This window comes from Heteronotia binoei, chromosome 2, assembly GCF_032191835.1.
Source record: "Heteronotia binoei isolate CCM8104 ecotype False Entrance Well chromosome 2, APGP_CSIRO_Hbin_v1, whole genome shotgun sequence".
Taxonomy (NCBI): Eukaryota; Metazoa; Chordata; class Lepidosauria; order Squamata; family Gekkonidae; genus Heteronotia; species Heteronotia binoei.
The window spans coordinates 54292483-54312453 of NC_083224.1; the positions used below are offsets into that span (position 1 = coordinate 54292483).

The 19971-nt window shown below is 45.4% G+C and overlaps 1 protein-coding gene across 1 annotated transcript in view; it reads left to right on the top strand.

Annotated features, from left to right (window-relative positions):
- Positions 1–13169: 13169 nt before the first annotated feature.
- Positions 13170–19971, top strand: part of NECAB3 (N-terminal EF-hand calcium binding protein 3) — a 114687-nt gene continuing 107885 nt past the window's right edge. Inside the window, exon 1 of the mRNA XM_060230993.1 lies at positions 13170–13435. Coding sequence (XP_060086976.1) covers positions 13319–13435 — 117 coding nt within the window. The 5' untranslated portion in view covers positions 13170–13318. The remainder of the gene's footprint in view (positions 13436–19971) is intronic.

A 19971-nucleotide genomic window follows, 5' to 3' on the forward strand; every position in this document is an offset into this window, starting at 1 on the left:
ATGCCTCAGGCAAGGGAGGACAAGTTGACTCACAGTAGCAGTAGCTTGTAGTTCTGCTTCCGAAATTCCCCTTGGAAGTATTCCAGTGTTTGTTGTATGCATGGTCCTGTTCTTACAACATTGTCCTCTTCTTCTGTGGTTCCATTTTCTGAATTGTTTATGATCTATTATGACTCAGACATTGTTGTGTCCTAGGCTCAAATGGGAGAACTGTTACTTTTGGAGGGAAGCCAAACAAGCCAGAGCTTGAACTCCACACCAGAGTTCCAGAGAAGGCCTAAGCGTGCCCAATCAGGGGAAGGATTGAAACATAAGTAGCCAATCAACATCCAGGCTCATACTGTACCCTGATAGGCCCTTAGGGCCCTGTAAATAGCCAATCCATGTAGATAGTTAAGGACCAATCAGAAGGGGGCAAGAATTGTATAAAGGAGCAGGAAGTTTGAACAGAGCTCAGTGTGTGTGTGTGTGTGTGTGTGTGTGTGTGTGTGTGTGTGTGTGTTCCTGAAGTAAAGCTTGCTGAAATCACTCTCCGACTCTGGTCTCTTACTGCGCCGACCCCAGTGCTTTACACTGGCGACGAGGATGGGATTCCAGTAAGAACCAGCAACAGAACCAGGAACACGGAAAGGCGGCTAAATCCGAGCCATCTGGGTCCGCACCTCCGCTCTGCGCACACACCCCGCTCGCAAGCTGCCCAGACGCGCTGCCAAGAATGGAGGCTCCAGCCAACCTCCTACAGTGTCATGCCTGCCCCTGCTGACTCGGAGCAGGTGCCTGCTTCAGACCCAGCCCCTGCTGTGCAGATGCCTTTACCAACATCGGACGTAAGTCCCGAAGGAGCAAGCCAGCAGCAGGGGCCACCTGGAACCGATCAGGCTACACCAAGCACTAGCTCATCCCCTCCTGAATCACCACCACCTGGAGACCGGCTACGCGAGAGGAGACGGCTGGAGTTCAGGAACAGGCGTAGAGAGGCACGCAGGCGTGCTAGGAGGGATCTGAGCCCAGAATACTAACAAGCTAATTAGCCAGCACAGTATATCTGGAATCCTGGCCTCAGTACAAACTGTGCTGGCAACAAATGATCACCCTCGGACGTGACCGCGCCCTGCACCCTCTTGCCTGCTGAGCAAACCTGTCTGTTCCCGACCCGGCTTGACTTTTGGACTGGACACTGGACCCTGCTTTGACTCTGCGACTTGGCTAAGTACTTTGGATATATTCGGCTTGCTTTCCCCGGTTATTGACCCTTTGCATTCCTGACACCGTGCTTTGCTACTCCCTTCGGCTGGACTGATTTATGGTGAAGACCAATTAGGACTGTTAAGATAACGCTTGAGCTCCCTTTGCAAGCACTACAGACGGCAGCCCGCGTCCTGGCCGATTGCCAGGGCAACAGAAGCTGCCCGTCGCTGCCTGCAGGTCTGGGTCGTGACATACAGCCCTTTAGCATTGATCGCCCCGAGCTGTGGGACTCGTGGGTCGAAGGCTTCCAGTCATACCTGACCTTCCGAAAGATTACAGAGACTACCATGCAGAGAGCTCTGCTTATCAGTACGTGTGGCACGGAGACCGTGGACTTAGCCAGGGCTCTTCTCCAACCCAGGAAGCTCTCAGAGACACCGGTGGACGACATCATCAGCGCTCTGGAGAAGTATTTCCAGCCCCAGCCAACCAAGCTCACCCGGCACTGGGACTTCCGACAAAGGACACAGAAGGCAGGCAAAACAGTCATGGCGTTTTTAACAAGCCTGCGCCGGGTGGCAAGCCGATGCAGTTTCGCAGACCTCAACGAAGCCCTTCTCGACCAGTTTGTATGGGGCTTGAGGGACGAAAAACTAGTGTGGAAACTCCTGTCCCTCTCCGATTGCGACCTAACAAAGGCAATCGACGTGGCCACCAGCTGGGAGAAGGGCAGATCAGCAGAGCCATGGCCGACAAGACAGGCTGCGGCACACCAGATCAACCCTGAACCATCTACTGAGGACTCGGACAAGGACAGAGCTCTACAAACCGGCTATCGTTCAGCAGGAAGGAAGACCACCCACGTTCCACAAGGCATGAGACACAAGACACCACCTGCATGTGCAAGTTGCGGGGGCCAGCACGAGCGGAAGACCTGCCGATTCCGGAATGCCACCTGTCGACTCTGCAACAAGGAAGGCCACATCGCCTGCGCCTGCAGATCCAAATCCCGAGCACGCGTCCCGCAAAGATCTGCACACTCCGAAGGCCAGCCAAACTTCGAAATCGACGCTCTCCACACCCACCGATACCCGGTACAGTACCTACCCTTGCCAGTCAGGCCCTCCAAAATCTGGGTCAATGTAGGGATCGGGGGGGGGGGGGGGTACCTTGCTAAATGGAGGTGGACTCTGGGTCAGCATCATCTATTATAGCGGCAGAGACATTTTTTAAAATTCCCACCAGGCTGAGGCCTCGTCTCAGGGACCTGGGGTTTACATTAGTGGACTTCCAGAAGAATAAGGTGCCTATCTTGGGAGTGGGCCCGGTCCCAGTCCAATACAAGGGGCTCAAGGGCCAGCTACAAGTGCTAGCGGTCAAGAACCACCTTACAAACCTTTTGGGTCTCAACTGGTTCAAGCCCCTGGGACTAGAGATCAGGGGGGTCAATAAGACTGTCGGAGTGGACTTTAACAAGGTTTGCGAAGAGTTCCCGGCCGTCTTCGATGGCACATTGACCCCACAGTGCTGCCTATTAGGCTTAAAGCGCGGCGAGTTCCATTCGCGCTCAAGCCTAAAATTGAGGAGGAACTGGATAAACTGATTGCACAGGGAATACTAGAGCCTGTCACCCACGCAACCTGGGAAACTCCCATCGCGACTCCAGTCAAGCCCAGTGGGGAGGTGCGGATTTGTGCAGACTATAAGTGCACCCTCAACAAGGCTCTTCAGGCCCACGCATACCCTGTGCGCATCGTCAGCCATGTTCTAGCCACCCTAGCCGGTGAAAAAAATTTCGGCAAGTTGGACTTGGCCCAAGCTTACCAACAGCTGCCGGTGGATGAGGCCACGGCCAACACCCAAACAATTGTGACCCACCGGGGGGCCTTTAGAGTAAAGCGGTTGCAATTTGGCGTGAGTGTGGCTCTGGGGTTGTTCCAGGAACTAATGGACTCCCTTTTAAAAGGACTTCCTGGAGTCACTCCATTCTTCGATGATGTGCTGATCGCGGCAGCCTCGCCTGAAGAATTGTATAAAGGAGCGGGAAGTTTGAACAGAGCTCAGTGTGTGTGTGTGTTCCTGAAGTAAAGCTTGCTGAAATCACTCTCCGACTCTGGTCTCTTACTGTGCTGACCCAGAGAGCACCAGAGACTTACAACAACTGTTCATGCTGAGCACAGGAAAGCAGGAAACCAAAATACCCAGATCTAACTTTAAAGTAGTATCTATTTACCCCCAAAGCAAACAGTTTCTGCTTGGAGTACCTGCCCCACAGGCTATTTCTTTCCAGGCAGCTGCAATATTCAGATGTCTGTTTCCTTTGTTCATTACCTTGGAAATAGTCAGCATTATTTTGCCATACAAGTCTGCAGGGGGTCTCACAATGCATCCCGTAAGCAGCGTGTCACCCTTTCCAGCCCATTGCTTTCAATGGAAATAGTTGTATCTCTGCTTGGAGTTGCACTATTAGGCTTCGAGCTTTGCCTATTGTGGAGCTAGTCCTCCACTGCACAGTGCTTTCCTCAAGCATTAGATCTTTGGCTCACTGAAAAAAATGCTATTCTTGTGTGAGTGGAAGCTCAGAGTGCTGGAGCCAGCGTTACTAATTACCTGGAGGAAATGCTGATCATCATCCTTATCACTCAGCTCCTAAGATGAAGCCAGTAGCAGGGCTTTTTTTGAACAGGAACACACAGGAACACAGTTCCAGCTGGCTTGATGTAGGGGGTGTGTGCCCTTATATGCAAATGAGTTCCTGCTGGGCTTTCTCTACAAAAAGAGCCCCGATAGTGTAAACCAGAACTGGATCAAATATTTGACAGCAATTATTTTTACCATGAAAGGGGTTTGGGAGGGAACATTCTCTTACTCTTTCATGCTAGCAATCCTCATTGGTTGCGTTGTAGTGCCATTTACTTTTATCAAACCATCACTTCTTCCTGAAAACTGTGATGTTAAGATAAGCAGCATGATTGGGGCTATGTGACTGTCACTGAGGGCAGATGAAATGAATGCAGAATGTACTAGCTTCATTGGCTCTCTGTGATGTCATCCTATAACTAAGTTTCGTTGATTATGTGATAAATATCATTGTGCCCTGGAGGAAAAGACATGTTTTGAAAAGAGATAATGAAACTAGAGTAGTAGCTAAAGGAGGTGCTGCCATCTAAAGATCTGGGACTGCCACTACCCTAAACTGTACCAGATGCGGGAGGGGAGGATGACTTGATGCTGAGGAAGGGTTTCCAATATGGAGGGGAAGCACAATTGTCTGAGTGTGTGTGTTTTGTCATCAAGCTGCGGTTGACTTATGGTGGCCCCCATAGGGTGTTCAAGGCAAGAGACATTCAGAGATCGTTTGCCTGCCTCTGTATAGCAACCCTGGACTTGCTTGGTAGTCTCCCATCCAAATATTAAACATGGCTGACCCTCCATAGCTTCTGTGATCTTGGGCCAGCCTAGGCCGCCAAGGCCAGGGCTGAATGGGTATGTGGGTGTAATTTTTTATTTTTTTTTTCCTTTTGAGTCCCCTGATGAACAGTCAAGAAAAGTAGGGGTGAGTTTCATATAGTGCAAAGAGAGTTTGGGAGGGTGAAATATGCACACACACACACACTCCCCTCAACCCTAATATAAAAAAATGCCCTGTTATCAGAAGCATCTTTTGAATTTTCCAGATCCTATTCTAGAAATTGTTCTAACTTACAACTATTTGTGCAATATCCCAACAAGGGAAAATGGTCTTTCTCAGTGATGAGCTTGCATTTCAAAAGAATCGGATTTTCAACCCCTGAGATGTATTCTATTCAGATGCATTCTGGCTGATGTTGCTGGGAATGCTATTATTCATAGCAGCCAAAGCCCATTATTGGATTTCACTGAATAATAGAGCAGTGTCATACGGCACTGTGCTCTACTGGTTAAAGCATACACCACCTGCCTTAAAATAGCATGGCTTTTCTCTTGTTCTTTCATCACGTCTTCTTTGGAAGTTTCTTTGGAAGGAACTTTTGGTGCTTCAGTTCAATTCATCTCCTGCTAAATGAAATCTGCAGTGTTTTCTTTAGAACTCTCCTTTTAGAGCAAGTGAATTGAAGCAACATATTTTACCCAGCATGCAAGAAACTGTTTCATTGGTTGTGCTTCCAAAAGCAGGAAGGGTGTTTCCAGGAGTGAGGGCAAAATATTTCACTCTTACAATCTGTTGACAGCCCTTCTGTTCTTTTCTGCTGCTGCTAAAGTATCCAGCAAATCCCACAGAGCCAGTTTGGTGTAGTGTTTAAGTATGTGGACTGTTATCTGGGAGAACCGGGTTTGATTCCTCCACATACACCTGCTGGAATGTCCTTGGGTTAGCCATAGCTATCGTAGGAGTTGTCCTTGAAAGGGCAGCTGTTGTGAGAGCCCTCTCAGCCCCACCCACCTCACAGAGTGTCTGTTGTGGGGAGAGAAAATATAGGAGATTGTAAGATTGTGCAATCTAACATATTCATGGCAATCTTATTAGTATCAGGAAGGGCTTTTTTGTAGAAAAGGCCCAGCAGGAACTTATTTACATATTAGACCACACCCCCTGACATCACCATTGTTTCGCACAGGGCTTTTTTTGTAGAAAAGCCCAGCAGAGACTCATTTGTGTATTAGGTCACACCCCCTGACTCCAAGCCAGCTGGAACTGTGTTCCTGTGCGTCCCTGCTAAAAAAAAAAAAAGGTCCTGGTATCAGATATTATTCTCATGGGAAATGTAAAGAAATTTCATTTTTAAGATGGAGCAACCTCAGGACCCAACTATGTGGGATGTTTGGGATCTGCCATCAGATTCTTCCAGGATGTGATTTGCAGAGCAATCTTATGCAGAATTATTCCAGTCTAAGCTGGTTTTAGACTGGAGTAACTCTGCACAGGATTGCACTGTTGCGTTCCTTCCATCTAGCCATAGGGGAAGGTGGGGTGCACTATGGAGCAAAGCCATGGTGCTGAGAAAGAGAATTTTCAACTATCCTCCCTGCACTCTTACTCCAACTGAAACTGTTCCCTCCTGAGCTGTTTCTAATGCAGCAGAGAAACAAACCCCAAAGCTCCATTTTACACAGTGGGTTTTCCCTGCTGGGCACAGTTGCCAACTTCCAGGTGGTGTCTGGTGTTCTCCTGGCATTACACCTGATCTGCATACTACAGAGATCAGTTACCTTGAAGAAAACAGAAGCTTCAAAGGATAGACTGTGAGGTATACCATAAAGTCCAGGGGAAACAGAAGTGCTAGAATTACATCACGTCTCATTGTTCCCTGCTCCTCCATACTCAACCCTTCCCAAATACCACATCCAGATCTCCAGAAATCCCCCATGTCAGAGTTGGGAACCCTGAAAATGGGGCTAAAGTCAGCCACAGCTGAAGGTGCAGTTCCACTCAAGAAAGCAGCAAGTGGTGAGAGAGCTGAATCCCTCCTCACTGGGACCATGTCCCTAATCATTGTGTCCCTTCCCAGCATCTGCTGTTTGAGACCTAAATTATACATACACAGTTTCTTAAGTGTCATGTGTCACTTGTCCCTAAGAGTGTGGGCTTGTGCCTGAGAAGCACAGTTCCCAAGAAAAGCCTGAGCAAAATGTTCTGCCCCTTAAAATAGATGTTTAATGTGTAGAACTGGGCAGTTGAAGCCTTTTACGGCATGGCATAACAACCCCTGATATAGACTGTAGCTCTACAGGGGCAGGTCTCTTACGTCAGTTATTCTGCAAAACAATCTAAGCTACTTCGAACAAATTGTTTTGGGAAAAATAAACAGAGTAGAAATGTAATTAGTAGTTAAGAAGGATTGTGGTTCAGCTTCCATCTTGTCCTCTATGCTCTTTAACATGAAACTGCTGAGTAAGGGCATCACAATATTCGAGCTGGGTTGTCACCAATACACAGATGGCACTCAACTCTATCTTGCACTTCCAACTGATCTTAAGGAGGCAGTTTTGGAGTTAGGGTTGTCAGCTCTGGGTTGGGAAATACCTGGTGGTTGAGCTTGTGGAGGGGAGGGACCTCTTAGACTGACATCTAGTGTTCTATGTGCTGATGAGCTGTCTGATAGCATTCAAGCATCTGATGTGCACCCAACTGCAATTTGTACAGGGTGACTACTGAGGTATAGTTTCTGCTGCTTCTGGGTCAGATGTTTTCCTTTTCTCCCTCTCTGTTCTCCACTTCACCCTAGATATTCACAGATCAGTGTGAAATTCCTGCCTTGCCTTGTCAGGATCAGTAGCTGTATAGAGGCTCCCTTGTGAGTGTAGCCAGCCAGGCTTCTTGGCTGTCCTTTGCCACTGATGGTGCATCTTTGATAAGAACAGGGCTTCTTCATCAGAGCAAGTTAATCTGGTCCGGCATTCTGCTACCAGCAGTGCTTGGTTGGAAAAGTTACAAACAGGTAGGATTGCAAACAACCTGGGGGCGGGGGAGAGAAACTCCTGTCTCCTCTTTAATAGAGACTTAATGTGTGGAAATAGGCAGTTGCTCAGCTGGTAAATAATAGCCAATTAAAGCTCTTATTAAAGGGACAGGACACTTTTCTTCCAAGCTGTTGGGACAATCATATAAGCAGGACATCAAAGTAATGCCCCCCAATTTCAGCATATGGTATTCAGAGGTATGCTGTTTCCAAGTGTGAAGGTTCCATGCATCCACCTATCACAACTAGAGGCCTCAGCCTGATATAGCCAATTGCAAATCATTCCCAAGTTGCTGAAGAAGACAGACAGAACTAAGAACTGCTGGCTTCACTCCCCAGTGGAATCAGTGGAAGAGTCACTGATTTGCCTTCTGATAGTATCAAACTGTACTGCCAGGAAGTCCAGGCACCTGGGATCTGGCCAGGCAGGCAATATGTTTGACACCTGTGGGCTAAAGGGAGCACAGGCTATGGAAGTCAGCACAGCTGACAGAGTAGCAGAGTAAACATCACTCAGGCAGCAAAAAAAATCCCACTCTGATATGACTGGATGCTATCCAAATGCTAAGAAAAAGGTATTTGGGCTTTGCTCAGTAGGGATGGGGAAATGACGGTCTGTTTTGGCATCTGAAATAAAAAAAGATAATGAGCCTTAAGAAAAATTGCCCTGTTCTTTGTAGAAATGTGATTACAAATTACCTTTCTGTTTGAATGACCAAAACAATTATGGAAAGGGAGAGTTGCTACACATAACATAAAGAAAGGTCTGGCCTTTGTTGATTCAGCTCCTGTCAAGCTGACTGAGATTCTTCTGGATCTTGGGCCGCCAGTCAGTCTCTGCGATCCACTGGTGGTTGTTATGAGATTAAAGTGGAGGAGGGGAGAATGGTGTTGAAAACTGCTCTGGTCCCTCATAGGGGGGAAAAATGGACGTAAATTCCACCCCCTCCCCACCACACCAAACAGGTATTCCTGTATGGGCATTGTGCTGTTTTGCCTTTCAAGAATCTTCAGCCTTCTTTAAGAACATAAGAGAAGCCATGTTAGATCAGGCCAATGGCCCATCCAGTCCAACATTCTGTGTCACACAGCGGCCAAATATATATACATACACACACACTGTGGCTAATAGCCACTGATGGACCTCTGCTCCATATTTTTATCTGACCCCCTCTTGAAGGTGGCTATGCTTGTGGCCGCCACCACCTCCTGTGGCAGTATAAGAACATAAGAGATACATAACATTTGTTCTTGCTTCCCACAGTGGGGAGGGCAGTATGTGTCACAAGCATTAGCTGATCATTGTGATTGCGATCTTGTTGCCCATTTACTATGAGCCAGTGCAGTGTAGAGGCTAGAGTAGGATTTGGGAGACCCAGGTCTGAATTCTTGCTCTGGCACTGAGGCAGTTGCTCTCAGCCTAACCTACCTCACAAGGTGGCTGTTGTGAGGATAAAATGGAGGACAGGAGAGTGATGGTGTGAACCACTTTGGGTCCCACTGAGAAGAAAAGCTGGGTCCAGAGTCTAAAATAAATCCCTAGGGTTGGGCTGCAAATGACTTCTAGCCTAATCTTCCATGATGCAACAATGGGAACAACAACAAAGTGCCATTCCTCCCAGCTGTGAATCAGGTTTAATAGCCAAAATCATGTTATCTGAGAAAAAAAAACATGTCCTATTTTGCTTTGTGTTCAGTGTGTTTTATTGATGATTGCCACATTGGGGGTGGGGGGAGATGCGCTGTTCTTTCACCCAAATGTTTATCTGACAAGTAGAGCTTGCAGTGTAATCCTAAATAGACTTATTTAGAGTTACACTCATCTAAATCAAATGAAATCATTCCACAGTATTCTGAAAAGAATCATCTCTTGGTAGGTACTTTTAACCTAGCACATCCCAGGCTGGTGATTTCAAACAAGCAAGGATCTGTAGTCCACAGCCAAGTTTGTTGTATTGACGTGTGCTGCTGTTCTCCAGTTTTATTTGCTTCTGACTGGGATTATTACAGCAGGATTTTGAGTTTATTAGTGGTGCTTCAGAGTTAATTGATATTCTATAAACACCCAAAGATTCAGTAGTCATTATGAATACCCCATGGGGAACAGCATTAGATGCACAGGTTGCTGTTCTTGTTATGACAAAAACAAATGCTTTACGTTGGCGTGAATAAAAAACCCGCTCCCCATTAGGGAAGCAACTGCCACAGTTTCCTGTAGCCTGTCCATATGGCTGCTGTTTCAAGGACAGCAGGAGACAAAACTGGGGGAGGGGGGTTGTTAAGTGTTTATCAAGGCCCTCTGATCCATGCAAACAACTTGCCAATAAACAAAGGGTTTGCCTGGTCATTCCTGTTTGCATCCAGAAGCATTTGAATTACCATTTTCACCTGGGGGAATAAAACATGGGGAAAGATATCAGGCCTGTAGCTACAGGGGGGCCTGTGGAGGCCCTCCCCCCCGGACTTCCTGTTGAGTGTCCCAATTCAGGTGCCCCCAGCCTTTCCTTCCCCCTTTGTCCTGCCACCACCACAGGGGTGAAAGCTGAGAGGCTACAGGCCCTTTAAATCAGGGGTGTCAAAATGCGGCCCAGGGGCCAAATCAGGCCCCTGGAGGGCTCCTATCAGGCCTCAAGCAACAGGCTGTCATCTGCTTCCTTCTCCCTCTCTCTTGCTTCCTTCTGCATCTCAACTTGCTTTGACAGGCTTGCTAAATCACACAGGAGCTACAGAGCCAAACCTCAATTTTCTCCATTGGTTAAGGCTCCTCCCCCTCCTGGTCCCCTGGGGAGAGAGGGAAAAAGCCAGAGCTTCTTTTGCCCAGTTCCCTGGATCCCATGGGAGAAATGCAAAGAAAGCATCTTTAAGGCCAACAAGTGCTTATGTTTTAAGCATGTTTTAAGTTTTTGGGGTTTTTAAAATTCTTTAGTCATGTTTGCTTGCGTCCTTTTAAAAGTTTATATCTCTGCTACCTAATCTTAACTAGGTACACACATGGCCCAGCCTGACATGGGTTTAGGTTTGTTAGATTTATATTCCACCCTCCCCGCCGAAGTAGGCTCAGGGTAGTTCACAACCCATAAAATCACAATACACATAAATTAACACATAATTGCATCATAATTAAAATTACAAGTAAACATTAAAACATTCAAACAGTCAGGTGCTAATATCATTTGATGTTATTTCATTTCCGATGGCATACAGTATTTATTAATCAGTTGAAGGCTAGCCAGAATAGAGTTGTCTTACAGGCCTTGCGGAATTGGGCGGAACATGGCCCAGCCCAGCCCGACAAGGTCTCATTTATGTCAGATCCAGCCCTCATAACAAATGAGTTCAACACCCCTGTTTTAAATGGTGTGGGAGAAACAGTGGCTGCTCCTGAGTACCCCTCCCATGCAATTTAATTCACAGGGGAGGAAGGGGGATGCCCCTGGCCTGTCAGCTTTCACTCCTGCAGCTCCTCAAACAGTGGCAGCAGCAGGATAGGGTGGGAGGGAAGGTCAGGCATCCTGAGTTGGATGCTCTGAGTCACAGCAGTGGCGGCCAGGGGAGGGGAGCCGCTAAGTGCCCCCTGACTTTTTTACATGTCCCCCAACTTTTAAAATCCTGGCTATGGGCTTGAAAGATCTCCACTACCACCACTTTAGCGTATCTGAAGGATTTCATGGCAATTCTCATGAATGATGTTGTTAATCAGAACATTCTAGGTCAATTTATCTAGAGCAGCCGACAAACTAGGGATAATGCTGATCCACCAATGATGATGCCGTGCATTTTTAAAGGGCAAAAGCTGTTGGGCAGAACAGTGATTCATACCTGTGCCAGTGTGTGGGTTTCTCCAACTAAAACAACCCTTCCCGGGCTGTATACCTGGGAAGGAGGGAAGGGAATCATGCCAGAAGAGGTTCATAGTCTTTTCCCTCTTCCCTAATAACAGCTGTGCAGTGGGCACATTTTCACTGGGGAAATCATGGGGTAGAGGGATAAAAGTCTCACATCATAACTATACTCCTAATGAATACTGGCTGCTGTTTCCTTTCAAAAACAGTGGACTCATCCATTCATAACCTACGTCACATCTAGTTTGCCCATAAGAAAAAAACAGTTTAACATGGTATTCTGAACACTCTCCAATGAGCACATTAGAAACCATTTTTAAAGTAGGTGTATGATTTTTTTTTTTTAATTTCTAAAGGGTCTCTACAATGCTGAGTGGCAAGCATCTCTATAATGCTGAGTGGTATGTCCTAAAGAATGGAGGCAATCTTTGTAAACATTTAAATTCATTTATCGGAAGCCCCCCCCCCCAAAGCAAAAACCCCCCAAAACCCTGTGGCACCCATACCTTTTAATGAAGGCATTCAGCCTTGGGCTAGATGCTTTTGGCAGTGCTGCCAGTACTAAATTGAAGAGAAGGCTCACAAGCTGTGCACCCCGTAACCAAGTATGCACAGTCACTTTTTCTGAGCTGTTAGCAATATATTTCAGTTGTACATGGAGCTCCCCCCCCCATGTCCCAAATAGTTGTTCATGCAGAATAAACATTCTGTCCCATTGATACACGTGTAAGGAGAAGTTATTTATCTTGGTGCCATGAAAAACTTCAACTGTCCATTTCCACACAAAGCGGGAGGGCAGTTTTCTCCAGGCCAGCTGGCAACCCTCGCCCCCAGTACATCAAACCATCCATCCATCCATCCATCCTTCCATCCATCCATCCATCCATCCATCCATCCATTTATTTATTTATTCCGTAACTTATATCCCGCCCTTCCCACAAGTGGCTCAGGGCGGCTTACAACAAATAATACAACAATAAAATCGGAACAAATTAATACATTTAAATTCAAACATTTAAAACCTAAAAACCTTAAAATTTTACATTTTACATTAAAACTGTGCAGTATAATCACAAAAATCTAAGATCTAGAAAGCTACATTTGTCTAGTCAGGCGTAGGCTAACCGGAAGAGGGTCGTCTTACAGGCCCTGCGGAACTGAAAGATCCCACAGGGCCCTCACCTCTTCCGGTAGCTGGTTCCACCACATAGGGGCCGTTGTGGAAAAGGCCCTGTCTCTAGTTGTTTTGAGGCGCACTTCCTTGGGCCCTTTGAGTCCCAGACCTCAGTACTCTCTGGGGAACCATGACTCAGCAACCCTCTGTTTCCTGAGCTCATCCACCTGGGGGAGTGGGCAGTTTATCCACACTTTGACACACAGTCAACAGTGTTTCCTCCTTCAGTCTTTCCTCCAGACGTTTATTATTATCCAAAAGAAATCCCTCTTTTCTGAATCCTTCCCAGCTCGCTGGCACCCTCCAGACGTGAGTGGTTCGTTCGCAGGCGGCATCCACTGGGCCCTCCATCAGCCCGCCACCCTTGAAGCGAGCAGGCGACCGGGCGAACTCTGCGGCTGGGGGCCAATAGCCAGCTTTCGGGCGGGGCGGGGTGGGGGGGGAGACGCTCAGATCCTGCCAGTCAACAAGATCCTGACCAATCAGTGCACCATATAGGCGGGCTGGAGGCGCGCAGTGAAAGTTGCCTGGAGGCTGCCAAGAGGTTCTCGCAGCGGAGGGCAGTTGCCGCTTCCCACTACTGCAGAGCGGGCTGGGGTTGCTGGGAGCCGCCGGGAGGGAAGGCAAGAGCCGTGTCTGTGCCAGCAAGAGCCCCTCTGTCCTGAGTTGCGAAGATGATGGCGTGTACGGAGATGCTGACGATGTGCCTGCTGTCCGCCAAGCATGCTTACAGCCCCAAATCTACCGAGTCCTCGCCGCACTTTGGCCAGGGACTGGCAATCTTCCATGATGTAAGTACGGCGCCTGTCTCGCCCGTCTTGTGAATGGAGAGCGGGATCAAAGGGGAAGAAACGTGTGTGGGGGTGCGCGTTGCCTTCTCGAAGCAGTTTCTTTTCCGAGAAGTTCCTGTTTTAAGGATTGCGGCTGTGTCCAGCCCGTCTTTTTGTGTTATGTTGAGGTCTGGTTTTAAAAACTTATTACGTCCCAGGAAACAGGGCAATAAAAGTCGGGGCCGGGGGTTCTGCCCTTTGGGGTATACTTTTGCAGAGGAGCGTGTGAAAAATGTGGATTTGGAGAGCCACGGAGAAGGTGGTTGGGATAGTGGAAAAAATGTTGGAATAGGGTCCAGATGAATGGGATCATGCCCTGCTTAACGGTTAATGTAAGTCGATTATGTGGTCTTGGAACAAACAGGGTTTTTCAGATGGTTCCTTGTGCCTAAAATGAGTGGAAGAGTATAGTTGCCTCTAGACCAGCACTCAGGTTATGTTTAAGTTTGGGTCGTTCTTGTTCCATACGGAAACCAATGGGTTAGACTGGGGTAACTGCACAGGATTGCACTGTAACACATTGGTTTCATAGCACAAATTGAGTGGGTGTTGCGCCCCCCCCCCCATTTTGGGTCATTTTGCCTCCATAGTGCCCCACATTCTAATCTTTGTGATTTTCTTCCTGGAATTTTGAGGTTGAGGTTTCATCCCCCCCGCCCCCCCCCCCAAAAAAAAAACCAAAAAAAAAACAACCAAGGGTGAAATTCATTCATTCAATCTGTTCACCCACACTAACACCAGTCAGTGTGTTGCAGTGTGGAAAAGCAGAGAGACCTGGCATACTTATGATTAGTTTGGACTAAAATAAACTAACATTACAACCCTGTGCAGAGTTATTCCAGCCTAAACCCATTGAACTGGACAGGTGTAAGTATGCACAGGATTGCCCCATAGCAGTTGGAATTATCAGCATGAATGACCATATGGATTAAATAGCACAAGTTCAGCTTTTATTTTTATTTTTTTTAAGGTTCCTTCAACAGAACAAGTGGGATAAGGAAAGGGCAGCAAAGAAGGATAATGTAAGAGTTCTAGAGCAATGACAGAATGGCTTGCCAGCTCCAGCTTAGGAAATTCCTGGAGATTTTGGGGGTGAAGCCTGCGGAGGCTGGGGAAAGGAAGGAATAAAGTATAATGCCATAGAACAGGGGTGCCAAACATACAACCCAGGGGCCAAATTAGTTCCCCAGAGGGCTCCTATCAGGCCCCTCAGCAACTGGCTAACATCTGCTTCCTTCTCCCTCTCTCTTCTGCATCACAGCTTGCTTTGCCAGGCTTGCTCAACAGCTACAGAGCAAAACCTCTCTTTTCTCCATTGGCTGAGGCTCCTCAGTTGGGGGAAGAAGGGGGAGGGAGGCAGAGCTTACTTTGCCAGGCTTTCTCAATTGCACAGCAGAGCTACTGAGGCAAGCTTCTCTTCCTTCTTATTGGCTGAGGTGACTGTCCCTTCTGGTCCTCTGGGGAAGGAAGGAAAGAGCCAGAGCTTCCTCTGCCCAGTTCCCTGGATCCCATAGGAGAAATACAAAGAAAGCACCTTTAAGACTGAGTGCTAATGTTTTAAGGTTGTTTAAAAAAAAATCTTTAATTGTGTTTGTCTGTGTCCTTTATAAAGTTTGTATCTCTGCTAAAAAGGTAAAGGTGGTCCCCCTGTGCAAGCACCAGTCATTTTCGATTCTGGGCTGATGTTGCACGTTTTCACGGCAGACTTTTTACGGGGTGGTTTGCCATTGCCTTCCCCAGTCATCTACACTTTTCCCCCAGCAAGCTGGGTCCTCATTTTACTGACCTTGGAAGGATGGAAGGCTGAGTCAACCTGGAGCCTGCTACCTGAGCCAGCTTTTGCTGGGATCGAACTCAGGTCGTGAGCAGAGGGCTCCAACTGCAGTACTGCAGCTTTACCACTCTGCGCCACAGGGCTCTTTGTATCTCTGCTATCTAATCTTAAATAAGTACACACATGGCCTGGCCCAACATGGCTCGGCCAGACAAGGTCTCATTTGTATCAGATTTGGCCCTGATAACAAAATAAGTTCGATATCCCTGCCATAGAGTCACCATCCAAAGTGGCCATTACCTCTAGGTGAACTGATCTCTATCGCCTGGAGTTCTGATAGCCTGGTCTCTATCGCCTGGAGTTCTGATAGCAGTGCTGATCCTGTGAATTTAGGGGAAGGTATTTCTAAATTTCCTGCGTTGTGCAGGGGTTGGACTAGATGCCCCTAGAGGTCACTTCCAACTCTATGATTCTATGAATTCATTTGTAATCCCAGGAGATTTCCAGCATTACCTGGAGGTTGGCAACCCTGTGTCCACTTTTAGGTTGTAAGAGAGAGAACCCTGTTGGTCAGGAAGAATGCAGCCCCAGAATGACATCATATATTAGAACCAGTTGCTTATGTTTACAAGTATGGTAAAATCATGTGAGAACTCCAGATGAGTATGGTAGTCTGTAGAAGCAAAAGTGAAGAATCTTAATGTGTAAAAGGAGAGGTCATGCCATTACCTGGACATTACCATGACTTCAGTGGACAGGGAAGTACATTTGCAGGTCCTCTCATTCCTGGAGGTTACCATTATATGACAGTGTATGCAACCATACAAATTCTCATCCGGCATGCTACAGTTCTCTCACACTTTGACAACTTGGTATGCCCAGAAAAGGGTCGTGATCAGATGGACCCTCATTGAGACCTTACTTGAAAAGCTGTTGTGAAAGTTAATGCAATAACTTAGACGATTTTCCAAGCATTGGCTTCAGAAATAATCATAATCGTCATTATTATTATTTCTCTATTCACAGTACTGGTGTGCTGTCATCCAAGGCAACTCATAAAAGAAAATTTAAAATAGCAATTTAAAATTTCCACTCTTAAAAATATAAAGCCATAAATCAAACCACGGAAATTTACTTTACTTTTATTTAGCTCATTTGGCGAGAGGTCTTAAACAAGCAGAACCAAAATAAAAATTATAGTATCAGTTAGTATTCAAAGGAGAATCAGATCTGATCCAATAAACATCATAAAAAAACATTATGGAAACACTGAAATTTACTGATGAAAGTAATAATGATACTGATCTGCTAGGAAGCATTTGTCACCTCTAAATCTTTTTATTCCTGAAGGATACCCAGCGGCATGATTTTGATGAGACTGTTGTGAGCATTTAAATTCTGAAAAACAAAATTAAGTATCTGTGAGCAAGGCACCTGGGAAGAATGCTTTTTATTTTTCCCTAGTTAAGAAATTTTATTAGTTAAACTTGCCATCTGAGACCAGGACAGTGGACACATTTGTGTGTGCATGCTGAAATCACATTTGGGGAGGCAGGATCACACCTTCTGACCATACCTCCACCTCTTTGTGTATCTGGCATAACTTTTGAAAGAATCTCTGAACAGAGTTTCAACAGTTATGCTGAACACAGTGATGGGCTTAGGGCTAGCAGTACTGAGCCTTCCCTTACTGTGGCCATTACATTTTTCAGCACTGCGATTTAGTTCTAAATCATTCACTTGAGACAAAGCCTGTTTTTTGAAACGCAACCAAAATTTCATTTCTTTTACCAGTCATCATTGCCAACCAAGAATAAGCTGCTAGCATATCCTGCCTGGGCAGGAAGATTTTCATTACCAGATTGTAGGGTTTTAAAATGCTAACAAAATGATGCAGAAGTCTTAGATTTAAAGTAATTAAGTTTCCCCCAGTTACAGGGGGGTGGGGGTGGGGGCCGGGGGAAAACTGCCAGATGGGAAGCATTTCAAAATGTGTGCGTTTTAACGAACACAATTTGTCACTGGTTTGCAGGATTTCCTAATCTGTTATGCACATTGTGTTTTTTATAATCTTAAGAAATCCTAAATAATGTTTTTATAATCTTAAAAAATCCTAAATAAAGAATTAAGAAGTTCTAAATAATGATACAGACAGAGTATCTGTTAATATTTCTTGTACCTGTGGGTATAGGAAATAAATCTTCTCCTGATAGATTTAATTCTTATAATAAAAGCCTTTATTTTCATTTGGTTCTCCACATGTGCATTTTTATAATACAGGCACCAGTTTAAAACGCCATTGACTGCAAGTACGAAAACAAAGTTAATAAACGTTTAAGGATTCAAACATTATAGCCAACTTGTATTAATATGGCAATAAAACAGACCTTATTCTAGAATGGCTGTCCTTCAAGCAAGCGCTAGCATGGTTAAACCAACTAGTCAGCTATCAGTTGCTAAAAAAGATGTTATCAAAGCATGGTCTCTTAGAAATGACATGCCTGGGCAGATAAAATACAGAGACTTTCTCATGGTGATTGACTGGGATGCTTATTCAGGGTGGGAAGAGGCAGGATAAAATCATGGGAAAATTAACAATTTCAGGCTGATGTAAAGAGAAATGAATAGTGGGATTGTTAGTAGGAAATGACACAAGAAATTGCTGAGCTGGGGGGAAAAGCAAAGAACTTCTGTAAATAACTGGCAAACACTGAAAATGTAATGTAAAAATATGCAGAAATATATTTGGTTGATAAAAGTTTTCTCTCTCTAAAGATAATGCACCCAGTGGCTGTTTGACAAAAAAAACCATAGGATATTTATCCTGAATTAAATTAATTTACAGGAGTTCAAATACTTTAATTACAAACGAATGTCTTAAGTGTTATGAAAATGTATTAGTTAAGACTTCTTTTAGGATTAACAAAGTGTGGTCTTTTATTGACAAACTTCAAGCTCGGGACATTCTATGACAGGAAAAGTATTATTTTGGCTTCATTCCTAAACACGTTTGCTATTGTTTGCTTATTTTATTTATTTACATTATTCATAGTCCACCTGTCTCACAGGGGCTTAAGGTGGATTACCCATAGTGAGTCAGTACAGCCAACAAAATGGGACACTCGGTAACCAATGAATTAGAATTTTAGAAATCTGGAACCACAAGAAAGAACTGAAGCAGAGCATAAGTATTAACATGGCACATTAAGAAGTGGAAATATTAAATGATAGGACTCTATTTACAATAAGCAATGTAGACCACAGTCCCAATCATTTATCCGATTTAAACTATGAATCATTTTGTACAGTGCAACCCTTTTACCTGTGCAGAAAATCCCTCTTGAATGGTTCAATTTTGCATAGTTTTCAGAAGGCCAAGACAGTGTGAGCTTCCTCAGGCAAGCCAGTCCACATGGTGGGAGCTACAATAATGAAAGCATGCATATGGGCAGTTGTTGATTTTGGTTGGCACCTGCAGAAATCTTTCCTGACATGAGCAAAGTTGTAATGATGCAGAGTTGAAAAAAGAGACAGTCCTATAAATAAGAAGAACCAAGACCATGAAAGGCCTTTTAAGTGATAAAAAGGTAGTCCCCTGTGCAAGCCCCAGTCGTTTCCGACTCTGGAGTGACGTCGCATCACAGTGTTTTCACGGCAGACTTTTTACGGGGTCGTTTGCCATTGATAGCAGTATCTTAAACTGAGCTTGGTAACAAATGAGCAGCCAATAGAATATATGTAAAATAGCTGAGCCATGACATTCTGGACCACTTGGAACTTCCAAGTTGATTCTGGGGGGAGACCAATGTACAGTGCATTACAGTAGTCTAGTACTGTAGCATGACAGTAGTCTAGTACTATGGCATGGCAAAGTATGGCAATATCTTAAGAGCTAGGCTGAGTTGGTAGAAAGCCTTTTTTGCAGCTGCATTAACTGGCTTCTCCAATAATCAAACTGGACCTAGTATGACCCTAAAGTTTTTAAGAGAGTCAGCAAGGGCCAATTTAACTCCATCAAAAGTTGAGAGAACAGTCTCCTTCAATGCCTCTGCCTTCAAAACCAGCAGTACCTCTGCTTTTTTAAGGTTCCATTCCAATCTGTTTAGCTAACAGTGCAACCAGGCAATGATTCAGAACCTTGACCACATCACCAGGAGATTAGGATATGGATATATAGAGCTGAGCATTGTCAGCATATTGATGACATCCAACCCCAAAGCTGTGAATAATTTGTCCTAAGGGCTGTCCTAAGCTTTAAAAGCATGGGGGATAGAACTGTATCCCACTGAGCTCAATATAATTTACTTCTGAGCAGACATATTTAGGATTATATTGTGATCCTAAGAACACTCGAATAAAATGGGACTTCGTTCTGAGTAGATCTGCATTGGATTGCTCCATAAACACACTTATGGATAGATAACCTGATTAAAGGGGATACACAGAAATATAAATTAGATTGAGCCTTACTAAGTGGAACAATGATAAAACTACAATTCAAAATATGGACTGGTTTCAAGTTTGGAAGTTCCATAGTTAGGAACATAAATATCTGTGAAAGACGGTTGATTTAGGGTTGCTTCCCTCCAGGTTGGACCTGGAGTTATGCTGGAATTACATCCTATCTCCAGACTACAGAGGTCAGTTTCCATGGAGGAAGTGGCCATTTTAGAGGAGGGACTGTATGGAGTGATATCCCCACAGAGCACCTCCTCTTCCCCTA